The following is a 16,743-nucleotide window of genomic DNA, read 5'->3' as shown; positions in this document are numbered from 1 at the left end:
AAAACTCTCAAGGATTTCTGAACATTGAAACGAACAACAAACTCTTCCAGTGTACGGGCCGTCTCTCTGGAGATCTATTTCTTGCAATGATGTTGTTCTTCATTGATGTCTGGTAATTTTTGTAATACGCTTCTTTTGAGTTGTCTGGGAGGTTCATGCTGCTACTGCTGATTAATTAAAAGAAAAGATTGATCATTGATGCACATGAATTAGTAGATTCGCTACAGATGTCGAAAATCATCGTTCATGAGAAACGAAACATCACGAAAAACATGCATGCAACATGCAAACATGCAACGATGCATGGACTTATTAACATATTAACCCATATTACGGAACCCGATCGGATTTGGCATATCGCAATCCGAACGAAATGAACTTTTGCATTCTGCATTTCAAGGTCGCAACATTTGCACAATCCGACAGGATTTGACTCGATCAGATTAAGGGGCATAGAGACACGAATTTCGGACGTTTCTTCGAGCTCCGAAAAAGTAAAACAAAGAATATTTTTACCATCCATTATATCACTATTTGTTTATCTATCTTTCAACAAAAAGTTGTGCCATGGCGTACACGATTCCAGCCCATCTGGTTATTTGAAACAAACAAATCGCACAGATTCTGAATCAGTAAAGATGCCACAAGTCAAAAATGTGTTTTTTGACAAAATGGCGCAAATTTGAAGAAAAAAATGCGGTTTAAAACATTATTTTTAAGTTTCTTGATTTTTTTAAAATAGTAAAGTTACGAAATTATTATTTTTTTATAGGTTCATGCGATAGAGAGATGCATACAGATTGTATTCATATGAACATAGATCGGATAACTAGAACTTGAGATATCGTATAAGCCAGTTTGAAAAAAACATGTTTTGAGAAAACCGCGTTTGAAGTTAATTGTTATGGCCGTCCTAGATAAGATATCACTAAAATGGCTATAACTTGGTAAATAATGAGATTTTCGAAAAGTCTCTTCTATGGTATATTCTTAAATGTCTGAATTAGAAAACATGAAGAAAAAAAATTATTTTTTTTTCAAATTTCTAGACTAGAATACCCTCTTAAAGAACGCACCATTGTGCTTATTTCAAATTCGACCGGATTCCGGAATAAAGGTTTATTTTACCGAAAAACACTTGAAGGGACTTATTTCAATCTGCGATTCGTTTCATAAACGCGACGAAAATACATATTTGTAGCGAATTGTAAAGAGCAAATCATTCACAAGAATGTTGAGTTAAAAAAAATCTTAGCAAGTGAATGGAACCCCGAAGCAGGTTTTCGCTTGAAGAAAGTTATGGCTGGGTCTGGTAGGACTGGAAGAAATCTGCATCATGAGCTTCTACCAAGCAACTAGTTTCGATGAATTCCAACAAGTACTGCTAGCAGCTGAACGTATGAAAATCAACGATCCAGAACGCTTCTAGGGCACTTCTAAAACTCAACCCACCTTACACACCAGATATTGCATCTTCAGATTATGGTTAAGACTGTTAAGACTTTTGTAAGAACTTCAATTTACTGCATAGCATAAGTTCTGAGAGGATGGAATTTTCAAGTTGCATGAAGGATGCTGAAATATTCAGAAAAAAACGGTGCATTTTTGATCGAAAAGATGCATGTCTACAAAAATATGCTTTTTTTTCCCTCAGAATCGGCACGAATTTTTCAGTACAATATTTAGCATGATTTAACAAATGACGGAACATCAACGTCAACGGAATCATGATCACGATGATACTGCAGATGTTTTGTTTTTACTAGGTTCATTATAGCCATCAGGCACTACCGAACCTGTAAAAGCGAAAGTCATTGATGTTTAGACGATAAAATTCTGTTTTCAAACAAAGTGCTTGATTTCATTGTTTGATTTTTTAAAAACTCAAACAGCCAGCCAGCTTTAGTAAAAATACGCAAGAATAAGCTCACAATCGATATTTTAAAATGGATATGGAGATAACGTAAATGGAATTCGGAAGAAAATAATGTTGAAAAAAAAATCGAAGATTCCAAGACAAATCGTTACCATTGGTAAGGCTATAATTTTTATCAATAAAAATATGAAATAGAAAATAGAAACAAACTTGAAATAAAATTTAAGCGAAAAAAATAGAATTTCTGGATTTTTTCCTCAAAACCGGAGGAATGTCCACGTGGACAACAGGGGGAGGGGTATAAGGAATTTCCACGCTTGTCCACGGAGGAGGAGGGGGGTGTCTAAAATCATGCTTTTTCTGTCCACGTGGTATGTGGACAGCCCCAAATCAGCTGAAAACGCTGTGAATTTGTTTCTGTACACAGCAGGGTCGTTACGATGTGAATTCACCACCTGTTAGTAGGGTAATTGTAAGAATTGAATTAAAAAAAAAACTTTTTAACGAACGTTAGTACCGCAACGTATGACTCACCCGTTATGTTCTTTTCACGAGAATCAGTGTTACTTTTGTGTGCATTCCTAGTAAATGGTCGAAATTATAGACCACATACAAACAATATTCGTGGGAATAATTCAGTCAATAACGTTAACAAGAGAATGATGTTCACGGAAACGATTCCAAATTTATCTACGTACTCGATCGGGGAATCTGAACAGCCACATTCTATTCCCCGGGCCACCGTGTGTCAGTTGTCAATTCGTTTCAATTGACGAATGAATTTGGCATGGCCGGTATGTGGTCGTATTTCAATTAACGGATGAACGAACGTGTAATTGATGATCGTTGTAATGATGTTGCCATTTTTCACTGTAGCTGTTTCTGATGCACCGAGAAATCGACTTGAAATCAAAAGTTATTCCTCTACAGCACACATTCAGTTGATGATGTTTGCTAACTACCATCTTCCGTTAAGATCCGAAACAGATTTACGAACTGATGCTCAAGGAAAAACAAACAAACATCAATCGAGTAAACAGCATTCAAAACCGGTGTTTTGGGGAGGGCATTCGCGAACGAAAATTTCCCGGACCCATTTCGACCATCTCGTCCAGTACCGCATCCAATATCGAAAATTCTTATCAGTTGTCCTGTCCGCCACGATAAGCCTTCACTGAAAGAGATACCGATACGAGAACCACCTTGAGTGATCGGGCCGGGAAATGTCTGCTCAGACTGTGTTGAGGTGTCGACAAGATAGCAAGTGTTTCTTTCCGGTTGCGTCGGCGTCGGTCAAAGTTTGCGTTTGGAAACTCGAGCAAAAACAGAAACCAGCTTAAGGAATGTGTGATCGGTGTGTGCACCAGTGGGATAGAAGCGATATTGCGTCATTGACTATTGGAAGTTTTCGAGTGAATCAGTAGACCACCCCGTTTTGTGCAGATTCTAGAAACAGATAAGGGTTTACCTGTCGTCGGCGCAATCATTACGCACCAAAGCGCGAATGCGCGCAGCTATTTCTGGCTGGGAAGCACATGATTCTGCAGCAGCGCATTCCTGTTGACGACATTTGATCGAACCTAGCGGACACCTTCATGGAATCGATGTTTGATCATAGTGTTATCAGAGAAGATAAAGTGTTAAAAGAAGGCGCGAAGGTGTGCTCGTGGTGATAAGCTTATACAAACAGTGTTGGGCGCGGTGAAATCGATTGCGCAAATCGAGCTAATTCTGCCGAAACAGCGTGACAGTGAAATGTCGCCAATCATCGTCGTGGCTTTATTTTTGGCGGGCGGATCTTCCGCCTTTCCGGGAATGTTGGACGGAAGTGGTGATTATGATGTGGTGGACATTAGTGAGAAGCCGATGCATCCGATCCCACCGGATGAGGAAGTGCTGGATCCAATTGTTTCCGAGGACGGGTATTACCCGGAGGACGACGACGATTATCACACTGGGCTCGATACAACAGTAGTGGCACACGATGAGGGAACCCCTACTTCCGTTCGGACACTACTAGTGAAAAGTGACCCAATTGAAAAACCGTTTCGTATTGATCTGTTGAAACAGCTTGATAATGATAATATCAGTGAAGAGCGGCGCAATGTAAACGATACGACTGATGGATCATCGGATTATGGCTTAGCTGCTGACGTGAGGATGATTGATGCGGAAGAAAAACCTGCGAATTGTAGCAGCTACAAGGTAATTAACAGTGGTAACATTAAAGACTTTTTTTTAACCTCAACCTTGAAGCGAGAATGCGACTCAGTGAAAGCAAACAGCGAAAAGGAATGTAATGTCCAAATAGTGTTTGACAATGTTTCCTTGCAAGTTGATATCTATCAATGATAGATAACAATCCACTTCCCCATAACAACCGTTACGTGTGTATTGTGAAATGGAAGTGGAATTCCATCCAGCACTCATCTTTTTATCGACAAGCTTTTTATCATATTTTCCCAGTACAGAATACATATTGGAGAAGCTACCGATTGAAACTATAAACCAGTGCCGGTTGATTATGATTTCTCCGGCGGGGAAATACGCTTGTGATTCATCTCAATCTTAATCTGACGCCGCTGAGCCCCTGCAGCGTAGCTTTTGTATATTTAGATGAAACCCAACAAATATTTGCTTGTACGATCAGCGACAGCAGCAGTGCCGCAGCAGAGTGGTACTTTTGAGAATTGAAATCCATGGACAATGTGTAAACACTAGCTTGCCTCTCAGCTTCTTTTAAACGTTTTTCAATTTATCGGAATACAATCATAAGCACTCGTTGTTTAAGAATATTTGCATTTCAAACACAGTTATAAAGGGTTGTCACCAAACATCCGGGTGTTTGCAAGAACACATCACACACATAGTTGCCGAGGTTGAGCATCGAAGACCGATCATTTCGCCCAGTAACTCATTAAATTCCTCTCTGAATGCGAAACCTGTTCACAACCTGTCCTAAACTGTGTATGCTAAATCATCCCACACCAATGAATTCGGTTCTTGCTCTGTTTTCTAGCTCGGATGGTTTCTATTGAACGAAAACAAAATTCGGGAAGTGCGACCCACGCGCTAGGCGGGTGGTAACAAATTTCTATCAAGCATGAGGTACCTCGAATATCAACACTTGTCTCATTCTCTTGACTGTCTTGAATGAACGCTGTTTAGTCGATTAAATCTAATTCAGCATTTCTTCGCGAATTATTTATATTGAACAATTTCATCTGAACCTGATTGAGCATTTTAGATTTCATTTGCGTTTGATTGGTGAAAACTTATGGCCCAAAAACATTTAAAAAAGAATCGACAGAAAAAAAATATACGAGGTTCTGTTCAAGACACGACCGCATTGTTGACGTAGAACTACGCTGTTATTTTATTCACTGTTTATAACTTCGAATAATAGTTTATATTGCTGCCAAATTTTAGAAATAACTGTTTAGTAGAATGGTTTGGTCGCCCTGAAATGGTTTTCTTTATTGTAGAATCAGTTGACGATAATTGATTGATGATTCATTTTTGCCCTCGCAGAACAATACACTAGCTGATCGTATGTCGCCACCTCGAACGCTATTCCGGAGGCCTTTTTCGCAATTGACATGCACTCGGCTACAGTCGATTATATACTTGTTGTACCAGCACCATTATTTCACATCTCAAAACTACATCAATTCATCTTTGACATTGCATGGAAACAACAACAATGGCAATACTAGCAACTATCAAATATCATGCTGCATGTTATTCAGTATTGCCTCAGTGGAATCGTACCTCTAGACATCGTTCGTACAACGTAAACCAACCAGAAACCAACCAAACAAGCGTTCAACATAGCATGCATACATACATTGGTGGCTCGAAGCGATTAGGAATATAAACACTTGTCATCATTTTGCGTTATTCTTAAAAAAACAACGCTTCTGTTAACCCTTTGCGGTCGGAATTTTCTTTGGAAGAGATCCTTTTATCTTTCCACGCTGAGAATATTTTGTTTATACCGAATACCGTTATCGATTGGTTATAGAAACTCAGTATACTTTCATGAAAAAGTTCACTAGACATTAAAAAATCTTTCAGAAAAATGTAAACTATTACAATGCTGAATAAAATATTTAGTATGATTTCTTGCTGTGGTAGCTGAGAGCAGACAAACGACCGCAAAGGGGTAATATTACTGGCCTCGAAAAAAGTTGCATTACTTTCTCACGCTCGAGATGAGCGCAGCTGTTATCCTTAGTGAAGATATTTTTGCTACTGACAAGCGAAACCAAATCCCATACAAAATTCCAGAACGACATTTACTGTATTGATGACTAAATATAAGAAATAAACTCTTTCAGTTAATTTCAAAAACCTCGAAAAGAGTAGCATTGCTTCATTATGATCAAGATTAGCGCAAATGCAATCCTAGTTGAAGGCAGTTTTGGGACTGGCACGCGAACCTAAGTAACTCTTAACATTCCAGCACGACATTCACTATGGTCTAGCTTGGAATCCCCCAAATAATTATTTGGCGCACAGCCTTAACGCTTGCTTCCCCATAGCGTCAGTTCAATGCATTGATGCAATGTGAAAAGCTCCAATAAAACCCTTATGACGACGAAAAACAAGCGATGTTAACTGTTTGAAGTAATGAAAAAGACAAGATTATTTTCCTCAGCAGAGATTCATTACCCTACCGCCAAATATTTTCCTCCCGCTATTTCCTCTCCTTGTTTATATTTATCATCACGACTGCATAATTTGTACCTACAAACAATCGTCCATCATAGCATAAAAAAGGCGATTGTTTCGGCGCAGCGAAGATGTACTATTTTTACGTACGGGTTATGGAGCACGCACGTGCGCACACAAAGCCATATATCGATGACTTGAAGCAACTGAATATACATACACTTATCTCCGCGTTGCGCTCTTCTCAACAGAAGCACTTTATATTAATATTTCTGATCTCGATTAGCTTAGCTGTCATCCTTGGTGAAGATAGTTTTCCTACTGTCATGCGAAAACAAATCACACACAAAATTCCTGAAAAATTATTTTCTTGGTGAGCCGATCATAACCTAGTTTGATGATTCCCCACACAATTGTGTAGTTCAGAACCTTAATGGAATGACGTCAGTTTGATGTAAAGATTGCAATGCTAGAGACATCAGCGAGTAAGTAGTTTGGCCACGTCCACAGCTCAATCCGAAACGAAGACAAAACCAGGAAGAACAAGCGATGTTCATTGTTTCGTATCTAGAACGATACTGAAAGTTTAGCTCAGCGAGATCCAATATTTATGTTCTAGGGAAATATTTCTCTTCGCTCTTCTTCTTCTTCTTTTCTTTGTCCACGGAGACTTTAAATCATTCCCCTCCGTTACTCGCCGATAGATTGCTCGTTATTGACAGCATGGGTAGGGAAGCTCACAAATGAGCAGAACAAATGTATGAGAAAATGGAAATGCTTTTAGTTTTCATCAATTTGAACTAGGGATTGCATTACCGTGCCAAAATTTCAATAACCGGTTACTCGGTAATGAAAATTTCATTACCGGTAAAACCGGTAAATCACCGGTAAACAAAATACTTTGAAATGAATCCATTCCATGGCTTTTATTGTTACTAATTAGATAACAAACAAACAAAACATTTAGCAAGTTTTTGCTACTCAGTTTTTTGGCTAAAATAATACTTGAGGACACTAAGGATGTTAATTGTGTCGTCTCCTAATCTAGATCGAATCTTATTAACGAAATTTCCAGAAGCGGAGAAGGCACGTTCAGAGTCCACTGATGTTGGGCGTACAGTACGAAGAGCATCAAATACAATCGTCATGTATTTGCCTCTGATGTTCTCTGCGTCGTAGTAGGAAAACTCTTGTCTGAGGGTCTTCATCAATACGTTTGTAGACGTTGTGTTGGAGCTGGACGTTAAAACCTTTGACTGTTGCAATCGTCGTTCCAGTTTTTCCTTGATGCTCAAATTTTCTGCAGGTTCTGCATCGTCCAGTGGCTTTTCCTCCTGCTGTTTACCAGCTACTGAATCAATACCATCTTGGTCAAATTTCATCAGGTCACGCACAATCTCAAATGCCTGCTTGATCATTGTAGTCCGTGACGTTTGATAGAGAACGCCAAAGTCACCATTAGCTGTGTCACCACCACGAGCAGAATGATTATTCATATATGCGAACAAATCTGCATATACGAAACGTCTTTCTGTAATCCTTTCAATCAGGGCTTCAAGCAGCTGCTTCGAAATTTCTGATGGTTGATCCGATACCTGTTCTAGCATAAATTGCAATCCGACGTCAGCTTCGTAAAGAGTGCAATTCTTCCGGCATAGCAGTTCAACGGCGACCAGAACTGGTTCGAGGGCATCAACCAATTCCTTTATCGCTGTCAGTTCTTGATCGCTGAAGCTTATATTGTGCTTCGTTTTCAGATCGAGTATCGATTTTTGAACTGAAGTTCGGAGGTAGTAGAATCGGCGCAACATTGCCAGAAGACTGTTCCATCTAGTTTTGCAATCAAGGAGCAAACAAATATCCTTCCCGTGGTCCGCGGTGACATGCTTCTGGAGAACTTCGTCGTTTTTAACCGGAGATTTTCTGAAGAGCTTCACCGTTTTTCGTACTTTTTGGATTGTTAGACAGTATTCGGGCTTAATGATACATTCATCGGTTTCCTCACTGTTGATCGCGAAAAAATCGGTGATATCATCATTATCGTCGTCATTTTCTGTGTCCGACCCGTTATAATCGGCAAAATCTGCATTGAACGGAAAATTTATTTATGTTTTATCATTTAATTTATTTTTTACAATTATTACCTGAATACGAAGTTGAATTGGATTTTTGATACAACACGTCTGTGACCGCTAGATGAACGCCATGCGCGAGACAAACTTGATGCGCAGCTGGTATGAGGCTTCCAACTTTTTTCATGACGGACGCCCCATCAGTCGTGACACCCATTATGTCCTTTGTTGTCGATATTCCATATTGGGATGTTTTCTCAGAAAGTAAGGTAACACACCGTTCCGCGTTCATTGAGCCTTCAACACGTTGCAGACCGAGGTTCCAAGTTTTATCGGCCGAATGAGCATTCACGTTCATGTAACGCCGATTTCTAATCGAAGTCCATTCGTCGAAGGTTAGGCTTAATTTTCCCCCGTCCTTTTTGATATTTTCAAACTCTTTCCGATACTCGATGACGACTGTTTCGAAAAATGTCTTGACTCGTTGGCGAATTCCATTGCTGGTTCGAGGAATGTCCGAAAACCCACGAGCTACCAGCCCTTGCCTGATGTCTTCCGAATTGCAAATAGTGCTGAACGGTATTCCATCTTTAGCTGCCAATCTAGCTAGAACAGCATCCAAAGGGCTTGACTTGAAGAAATATCGGATGATACTCCTCTTCTTGGCTTCGGGTCCGGATGTTGATGGAACTTCTTTAGACGGTTCCGGAATGGCAGATGCAGGTCGTTTGTCCAGTAGTATTCCATGTTTCAATCGGAGATGAGCTTTACATCCACTTGTGCTTGAGCCTTCACACTTGATGATTTTATCACACTTGACACATTTTGCAATCCCTCTGTTCTGTTTACCTCGTAAAAAGTACTTCCATACTGAGGTTTCCGACAATCCTGCCTTCACTTTTCCTTCAAAATCCATTTTATCTAACAAAACTTGTTTCGTTCTAACCAAAATCTCGTGCGTGTTAAAAAAAAACAAATGAATGAATTCACAACAATCGATGTTTTTTCGGTATGAAAGCGGTGAGACAGGCACAATGTTGATTCATCATCTCTTTCATTCGTATGCTGCTGGTGATATGTCACGTCAAGCACTCATTCATGTATACAGCGAATGGAAACGATGGAAACGAGAAAGACAGAGAAAGACTTTTGTGCCTCTAGCCATGTTTACATGTAAGTGTCGATATCTTCTCCCGTATGGGTATCGACACTGACGCAGCCGTTGTGTTTTCCCGATCTTATTTAGATTCTCGAGTAAAATTTTAAAGCGGCATAAAGGCAAATATTATTTATGGTGAAAAAATAAAAATTACCGAAATAACCGGTTGTTGATTGTAAAATTACCGGTAATTCGGTAATGAAAAATGGTCCGGTATTACCGGTAAAACCGGTAACGGTAAAACCGGTTAACAATCCCTAATTTGAACCGTTTACACACCAGAAGATTGTAATATATAGCATAAAAAACAAATCTTAGGGAAAATTCGTTTGGTATGTAAATCGTCAAAATCCGTTCGCGACAACAATAGTTATTAACGTTAACTTTATTTCATAAAAACGTGACCTGTTTTCTGATCTGACCCTTAATGGAAGACGTAGTTCTACGTCAAAAAGAGACTCGCACAGTTTTTCCAATGAACGAATCTCATGCCAACTCATCTTAGGAGTTGGCAGCATCATCAAAGATAGCAGTGCAACGTTGTGGGTGTAAAGATATTGGTAATTAAGCAACATTGCATACTTGAAATATTCAAAAAAGAATTAGAAATTTTCTTAATTTTTAACAAAAGTAAATTTAAAAAAGAAATAAAAAATTTAGTCTAAGAGTGAAATGTAGGAAAACGTTAAAATTTTCTAAAAAAATACTACTATACTAAAAATGTTAAAAATATTACACTGGAAAAACTTATTTTAAAAATTGCAATTCATTTTGCTTAAAAACGCATTTTTTTAAATTTACGAAAAAATCATGTGTGAAAATCCCTTCCAATTTCCAACATGTCATCCATACATCGGAGGATGGGCACTTACAGGAAAAAAAATTACTAACAACAACTTTTTCATGTTTTCTTTACAACATTACAACTAATCCTAGTTTTGTTCAAAGTCAAGATAACGTTATAGTACAGGGTCTTTCAGATTAAACGCTCACGCAACAAATTTTAATAACTTCTACAAAAGTGAACCGATAAATAAAAAAAAAGCTTAATTTAGTACATTTTCGATATGACCACCACTTTTTTCGATAACGCGTTTTAAACGGTAAACAACATTCTTCAAGCACAATTCTTGCTGTTGATTTGAAATCAACGGGACGGGAAGGGTTAATTCCGCAACTATAATACTCCGGGAATAAAACACGGAATTGTGTGTTGTATGATGGAGATATTATAATTTCCCTATTTGATACATATAGTTAGTTCAATAGCAATTCAATTGTATTATTTGTGTAAACTTACGTTCAATCCCTTTCATGCCTCACTTTTCATCCCTATAGTTAATATGCATTACAATCCATTACAATTATAATTATTATGATAAGAAAATTGTTATAGTCTCCTAGTCCCCTTCATTTCTCTCATCAGTTCTTTCGAGTCTTTTGCACAAGAATGACTATAATGTCTAATTTTTCCAATAGTTTACACGTTCCTATAGTAACCTTCTATGTTTACTTATTGTGTGCGATCATCCTATGTTTGCTGTGTTTCGCGAGCGCGCTTGCAGCCATGAGGCTGCTAATACTAATCGCGGGTTTACATTACGGAATGTATAGAACAAATTCAAGCACATGTAAACGCTGGTGAATTTCTCACTCAATCGCTCGAGTAATACGATTTCACTAAAAATACACGTTCTTGTAAAAACCATCCGATCAGACTGAACAAGTAGCCGAATATTATCGTCCCGGAGTGGGGAATGCAGTGTTACCATCGACGGAGCGAAAAAAAATTATAGGGAACTATTATTTTTTTTTTTTTTTGCATGAGCGTTTAATCTGAAAGACCCTGTATAATGATAACAAAATATGTATTCAACAAATTTTTCAAAGAAAACATAAAAAAAGTTGTTGTTAGAATTTTTTTTCCTGTAGCAGAGCCCTTCTTTCGATGTGTGAATGACTTATTGGAAATTGTGAAAGCTATTCAAATATTTTTTCGAGAATTAAAAAAAACGTGAAGTTAATAAAACAAATTCTCACTCGAAGGATATGTGAACTACAGAATGTTGGTTAAAGAATGAAAAATAGGAAGTTATTCAAGTTTTCAACGAAATTATTTATGTTTTCATAAAAAAAAATAAAACAAATAAAAAAACCATAGAAAAAAAATATTTTGAAAATTAAAATCCAATTTTTTCAAAAATGTGTTTTTTTAATTCTGGATAAAATATGCATGAATAGCATGAAATTCGTCTTTATAATATAAAATTATTTTCAGACACAATTCTCGTTCAAGATTCTTCAAGAATTTAGAAAAAAAACACGTTTCTCCGTTGCATGGAATACATGTTTAATACAGAGAATATTACAAAATAAAGACAGCTCAAATCGGACCATACCTTTCTAGGGTTTAGGGCACACCAACATATTTGGCCTTCCATTTTTGTTTATATAGATAGAAGATATAGGAATGCGTTATTCCGTCTGAAAATCCTTTTCCACTTTCGAACAAAAATCAATTTCGTTAGCGCCAACATCAAATGGACTAACAACGCTTAGCTAATTCTAATTTTCCGATTATTCTCTCCCCTTTATTGATCTACGGGAAGAGATGAATACAACGAAATATAGATGACTCAAATTGAACCATTCCTTCCTCGGGTTTTGCGCCAACACATTTGGCCTTCCATTTTTATTTATAGATATAAAATATGGAAATGCGTTATTTCGCCTGAAAATCCATTCCACTTACGAACAAAGATCAATTTCGATAGCGCAAACATCGAATGGACTAACAACGCTTATTATGATGTAATTTTCGAACATGTGGGAATTCAATTTTCCGAATTTTCCGACCTTCCTTCAGAGTTTTCCGTAGTTTTTCCGGTTTTTCTCTCCACTATAATGATCAACAGGAAGAGACGAATACAACAAAATAAAGAAGGCTAAAATCAGACCATCCCTTCTTCGGGTTTTTCGCTTACCAACAGATTTTGCCTTACATTTTTATTTATATAGATTATCGCGATTGACATGTTCCGCAAACTTTTTTATATTTAGAAACATGTCAAACGCGAGAATTTGAGCACAACAAAACATTATTTTTTCAGGATTCTCCATATAAAAATTCCATATATTCCAGAAACTATACAGGGAAACTTCGATATAACGTACCCTCGATATAACGTCACTCGATATAACGTACATTTTACCTCGATATAACGTACACACTTATATACCGATTGGTGTGATTTCAATAGCCTGTTTTGAAAGCAGTTTTAGGGCTATTGAAACAAGTTTTTGGATCAAAAAGTAACAAGCATATAACGCGTAGACATTTTATCTTTCGAATGAAGTGTTTATCATACCATTTCGTTCAGTTGTTTAGGAGCTATTAACGCTCAAAACCTCGTTCTCCGGCGTAACGCTTTTGTTATCGAAACTTACACCCCAGTATAGAAATTAAAGACGTAGTCCTACGTCAATATATTGAACGTAAAACTTCACAACAATTAGGCTTCTATGCGATGTATTTATTTCTACATATTTCGTATCATTTTCAAGCTCTACAAAGCAATAACAAGCAAATCAAAGTTGCACACATATCGTTTAAAAAAATGTCACAATCCAACGATGTATACAGGGCCCCCATTGACCATCTTTGTATTGTTACAGAATAACTACGTCCACGCAACAATCATCAGCGATGGAGATCGATCCACGGTCGAAATAAGATCGATTCATCCATACAACTGCTCTGCTCTGCAGAAATATATCGGGCTGCTGTTCTATAAATAACTCAACAATGGATCAACGACTGTCTCCGCTGTCCAGTCTTAACTGTGGATAATGGAAGAACAGATAGAAAACTCTTTCGCCTAAATGGCGACTGTGTAAATATGTACCATTTGCAATGGTATAGAAGGGAATATTCTAACGCCGAAAAATGGCAACTGTGTAATGTGCTAATTATAGATATGATAAATATGTGACATGTACACGATTAAAATTCGGCTCTGTTACAGCTAAAATGCTAATGAGCCTAAAATAAACAAAAGGGATAAAAAAAAAAACGATGTATTCTCGCAGACAAAATGTAGAGAATTGTTTTTGCAATTATTATCGTTCCACTTCCATCGCAATTCCATCGAAGGGAGGTACACAAGATGCAGGCAATCTTCTCCTCCGTTCGCATTGTTTGGCTCCCCGGAATAAAAATTAGTGAAGGTCAGTAGCTGTGCGGTGGCCATCCACGAGAATACACCTTCCTCGGCCAGATCACTTCCGCCAATCCAAAGAAAGGAAGCGATGGGATTAAACTTATCGGTTCCTTCGATGAAACTCCCTACAGCATCATTTTCCTCCCGAGAACGGATCGTCACCAGCTGCATCCCGATCGAGTTGCAGAATTCATAAGCTTTAAACCAATTGGCCTGTCAAAATCAAAATCACGCGTTGAAGATGTCGGTTTCAAACGGTTGATTCTCATACTTACACTATGCTAGGGATGTGGTACTTTTTAGCCGGAATTTGAGGCCCATTTTGAACAAACGGGATAACCAAGATGAGCAAAATCAAATACTGTGTGAAGAATACCTCCGAAATGCGCATTGTGAATGGCGCTGTCCGTTAGTCGACTTATCTCTTGCTATTATCAATACAGTAGGAGCTGTCTGCAGCGGTTAACGAAGATTTGAGTCATGAAACATAATCATTTAGGGGAAGGGTGGTAAAGACAGCCACTTTAAGTGAACGTTGATTTTAGCTAGACTAAAATCACCTAGAAAGGGTTGTTATTTTTCTCATGTTTTCATGTCTAAAATAGCTTCCGGCATTGGGAATGACAAATTCGGATTACGTTTTAAAAATCGCTCTGCTGAATCGTCCATGATAACTGGTTGCACTTGGAAACGTAGTTAGTGAGCATCCGTTGAAAAAAGAAAGAGGAGATAATCAAACTGTTTACGAAACGAAATGTTTGTCTATTGTCGTTGAAGTTCTGTCTTTCCCGTCCTGATTAATATTTTTTTCATCAATATATCTGGAGTAAAAAAGAGAAAACTTCACCGCTGAATCGATAAACAGGAAGAGAAGTGATGGTGAAACACTCACGCAACGAAAAATACCTCAAAAAATACTCGAGAACAATGAAAACCTTAAACCTTCTGCAGACGAAAATTTACATCAATGTACTCTTTGTAGATTACTTTTTTTGTTTTCAATTACAACTAGCTGACCCGACTTGATTTGCTGATTTTTTGATTTGAATACTTTCAAACATCCACGTTTTCTTACAAAATGAACGTTATTGAGTTCAATCACTGAACTCTTCATTGATTAATTACCCTTTGACCCTTTACAATTTCCTTTTACTATAAATTCGTCCTCATAATACAAAATTATCTTTAGACACAATTCTCGTTTAAGATTCTTCAAGCATTTGGAAATAACATGTTTCTCCGTTGCATGGAATACATGTTTGATACAGAGAATATTACAAAATAAAGACAGCTCAAATCGGACCATTCCTTCCTCGGGTTTAGGGCACACCAGCACATTTGGCCTTCCTTTTTTGTTTATATAGATAGAAGATATAGAAATGCATTATTCCGTCTGAAAATCCTTTTCCACTTTCGAACAAAAATCAATTTCGTTAGCGCCAACATCAAATGGACTAACAACGCTTAGCTAATTGTAGAACATATGGGAATTCAGTTTTAAGAATTTTCCGATTTTTCTCTCCGCTATATTGATTACGGGAAGAGACGAATACAACGAAATATAGACGAATACTACGAAATATATTTTGAACCATTCCTTCCTTGGGTTGCCCTTACCAACACATTGGCTTTCCATTTTTATTTATATAGGTATAAGATATGGAAATGCGTTATTTCGCCTGAAAATCCATTTCCACCTACGAACAAAGATCAATTTCGATAGCGCAAATATCGGATGAACTGACAACGCTTATTATGATGTAATTTTCCATCCCTTCATCCAATTTACCATCGCTTCTTCGGGTTTTCCGCTTACCAACAGATTTTGCCTGACATTTTTATTAAATATAGATTTTTACAGAACTAGGTGTACACAGTAAGCGTCGAACACTGTATTGCAAGTTTGTACATCATTGAAATTTAGAATAAAAATGTAATTTATCAATCATTCATAGGTGTCCGTTTTTCCCGACTTCCCCCTATATTCCCCCTATATGGAGTCAATGTATTATTGTTTGAGATGACATCATATTTTTTTGGTCAGATTAATAAATTCAAAAAAAAAATTGAACAATTTTATTCTGGGATCTCCCATTACACTATAGGAGGAAATGTGAGAAATGCGGACATGTTGAGAAGAACTTCGATTTTATCTTTGGGAACCAAAAAAAAATATCCTAAAATATAGATGCAGTTCGATAGCATTTGACCGGTTCAGTCGAAAAATAAAAATTATGAATCGGTCTAACAAATCTTTCACAGAAAAAGATTTTTCCGAAGATTATTCCGTGAAATCAAAACAGACAGAAACGTTGAATTATTTTGGGATGTGAGCATATGGACATATGGTCGATGATCAGTCAGACCGGAGTAAATAACATAATTATGATCTCAAGTAAATTGAACCCAAAGTTTGAAGCGGTGTAGTTTTAGTAGCTTCCAATCATTTTCCCTAATTGTTTTTCTACAGCTCTTTATTACTGGTCGAATAATGGTATTATTACCAAAAAAAATCTTTTTTAAGTCACTCAATAAGGTTTTACGAATGGCTATATGTACTTGGTCCTGATTGGTCTGAATGAACAAAAACATATTTTTCAGAAATTTGTTCACCTATGACTGAACATTTTGATGGGAAAATCATATCATTTATTCAGTAAGAATTCCTCCACTAAGCTTACACAATAAAACAAACCGATTTCATGGCTAGAAACAGTATTTTACTCACCAAAAATAATCGAT

General features: G+C 37.4%; 1 protein-coding gene across 1 annotated transcript in view; it reads left to right on the top strand.

The window, feature by feature from the left end:
* LOC129771717 (probable G-protein coupled receptor Mth-like 14) overlaps positions 1 to 16,743 on the top strand; it is a 93,592-nt gene that overhangs the window by 46,084 nt on the left and 30,765 nt on the right. The window contains exon 2 of the mRNA XM_055775675.1: positions 2,853 to 4,081. Coding sequence (XP_055631650.1) covers positions 3,632 to 4,081 — 450 coding nt within the window. The 5' untranslated portion in view covers positions 2,853 to 3,631. The remainder of the gene's footprint in view (positions 1 to 2,852; positions 4,082 to 16,743) is intronic.

This window comes from Toxorhynchites rutilus, chromosome 2, assembly GCF_029784135.1.
Source record: "Toxorhynchites rutilus septentrionalis strain SRP chromosome 2, ASM2978413v1, whole genome shotgun sequence".
NCBI classification, from domain to species: domain Eukaryota; kingdom Metazoa; phylum Arthropoda; class Insecta; order Diptera; family Culicidae; genus Toxorhynchites; species Toxorhynchites rutilus.
The sequence above is the reverse complement of the archived record's forward strand: the minus strand, read 5'-3'. Positions and strand labels throughout refer to the sequence as shown.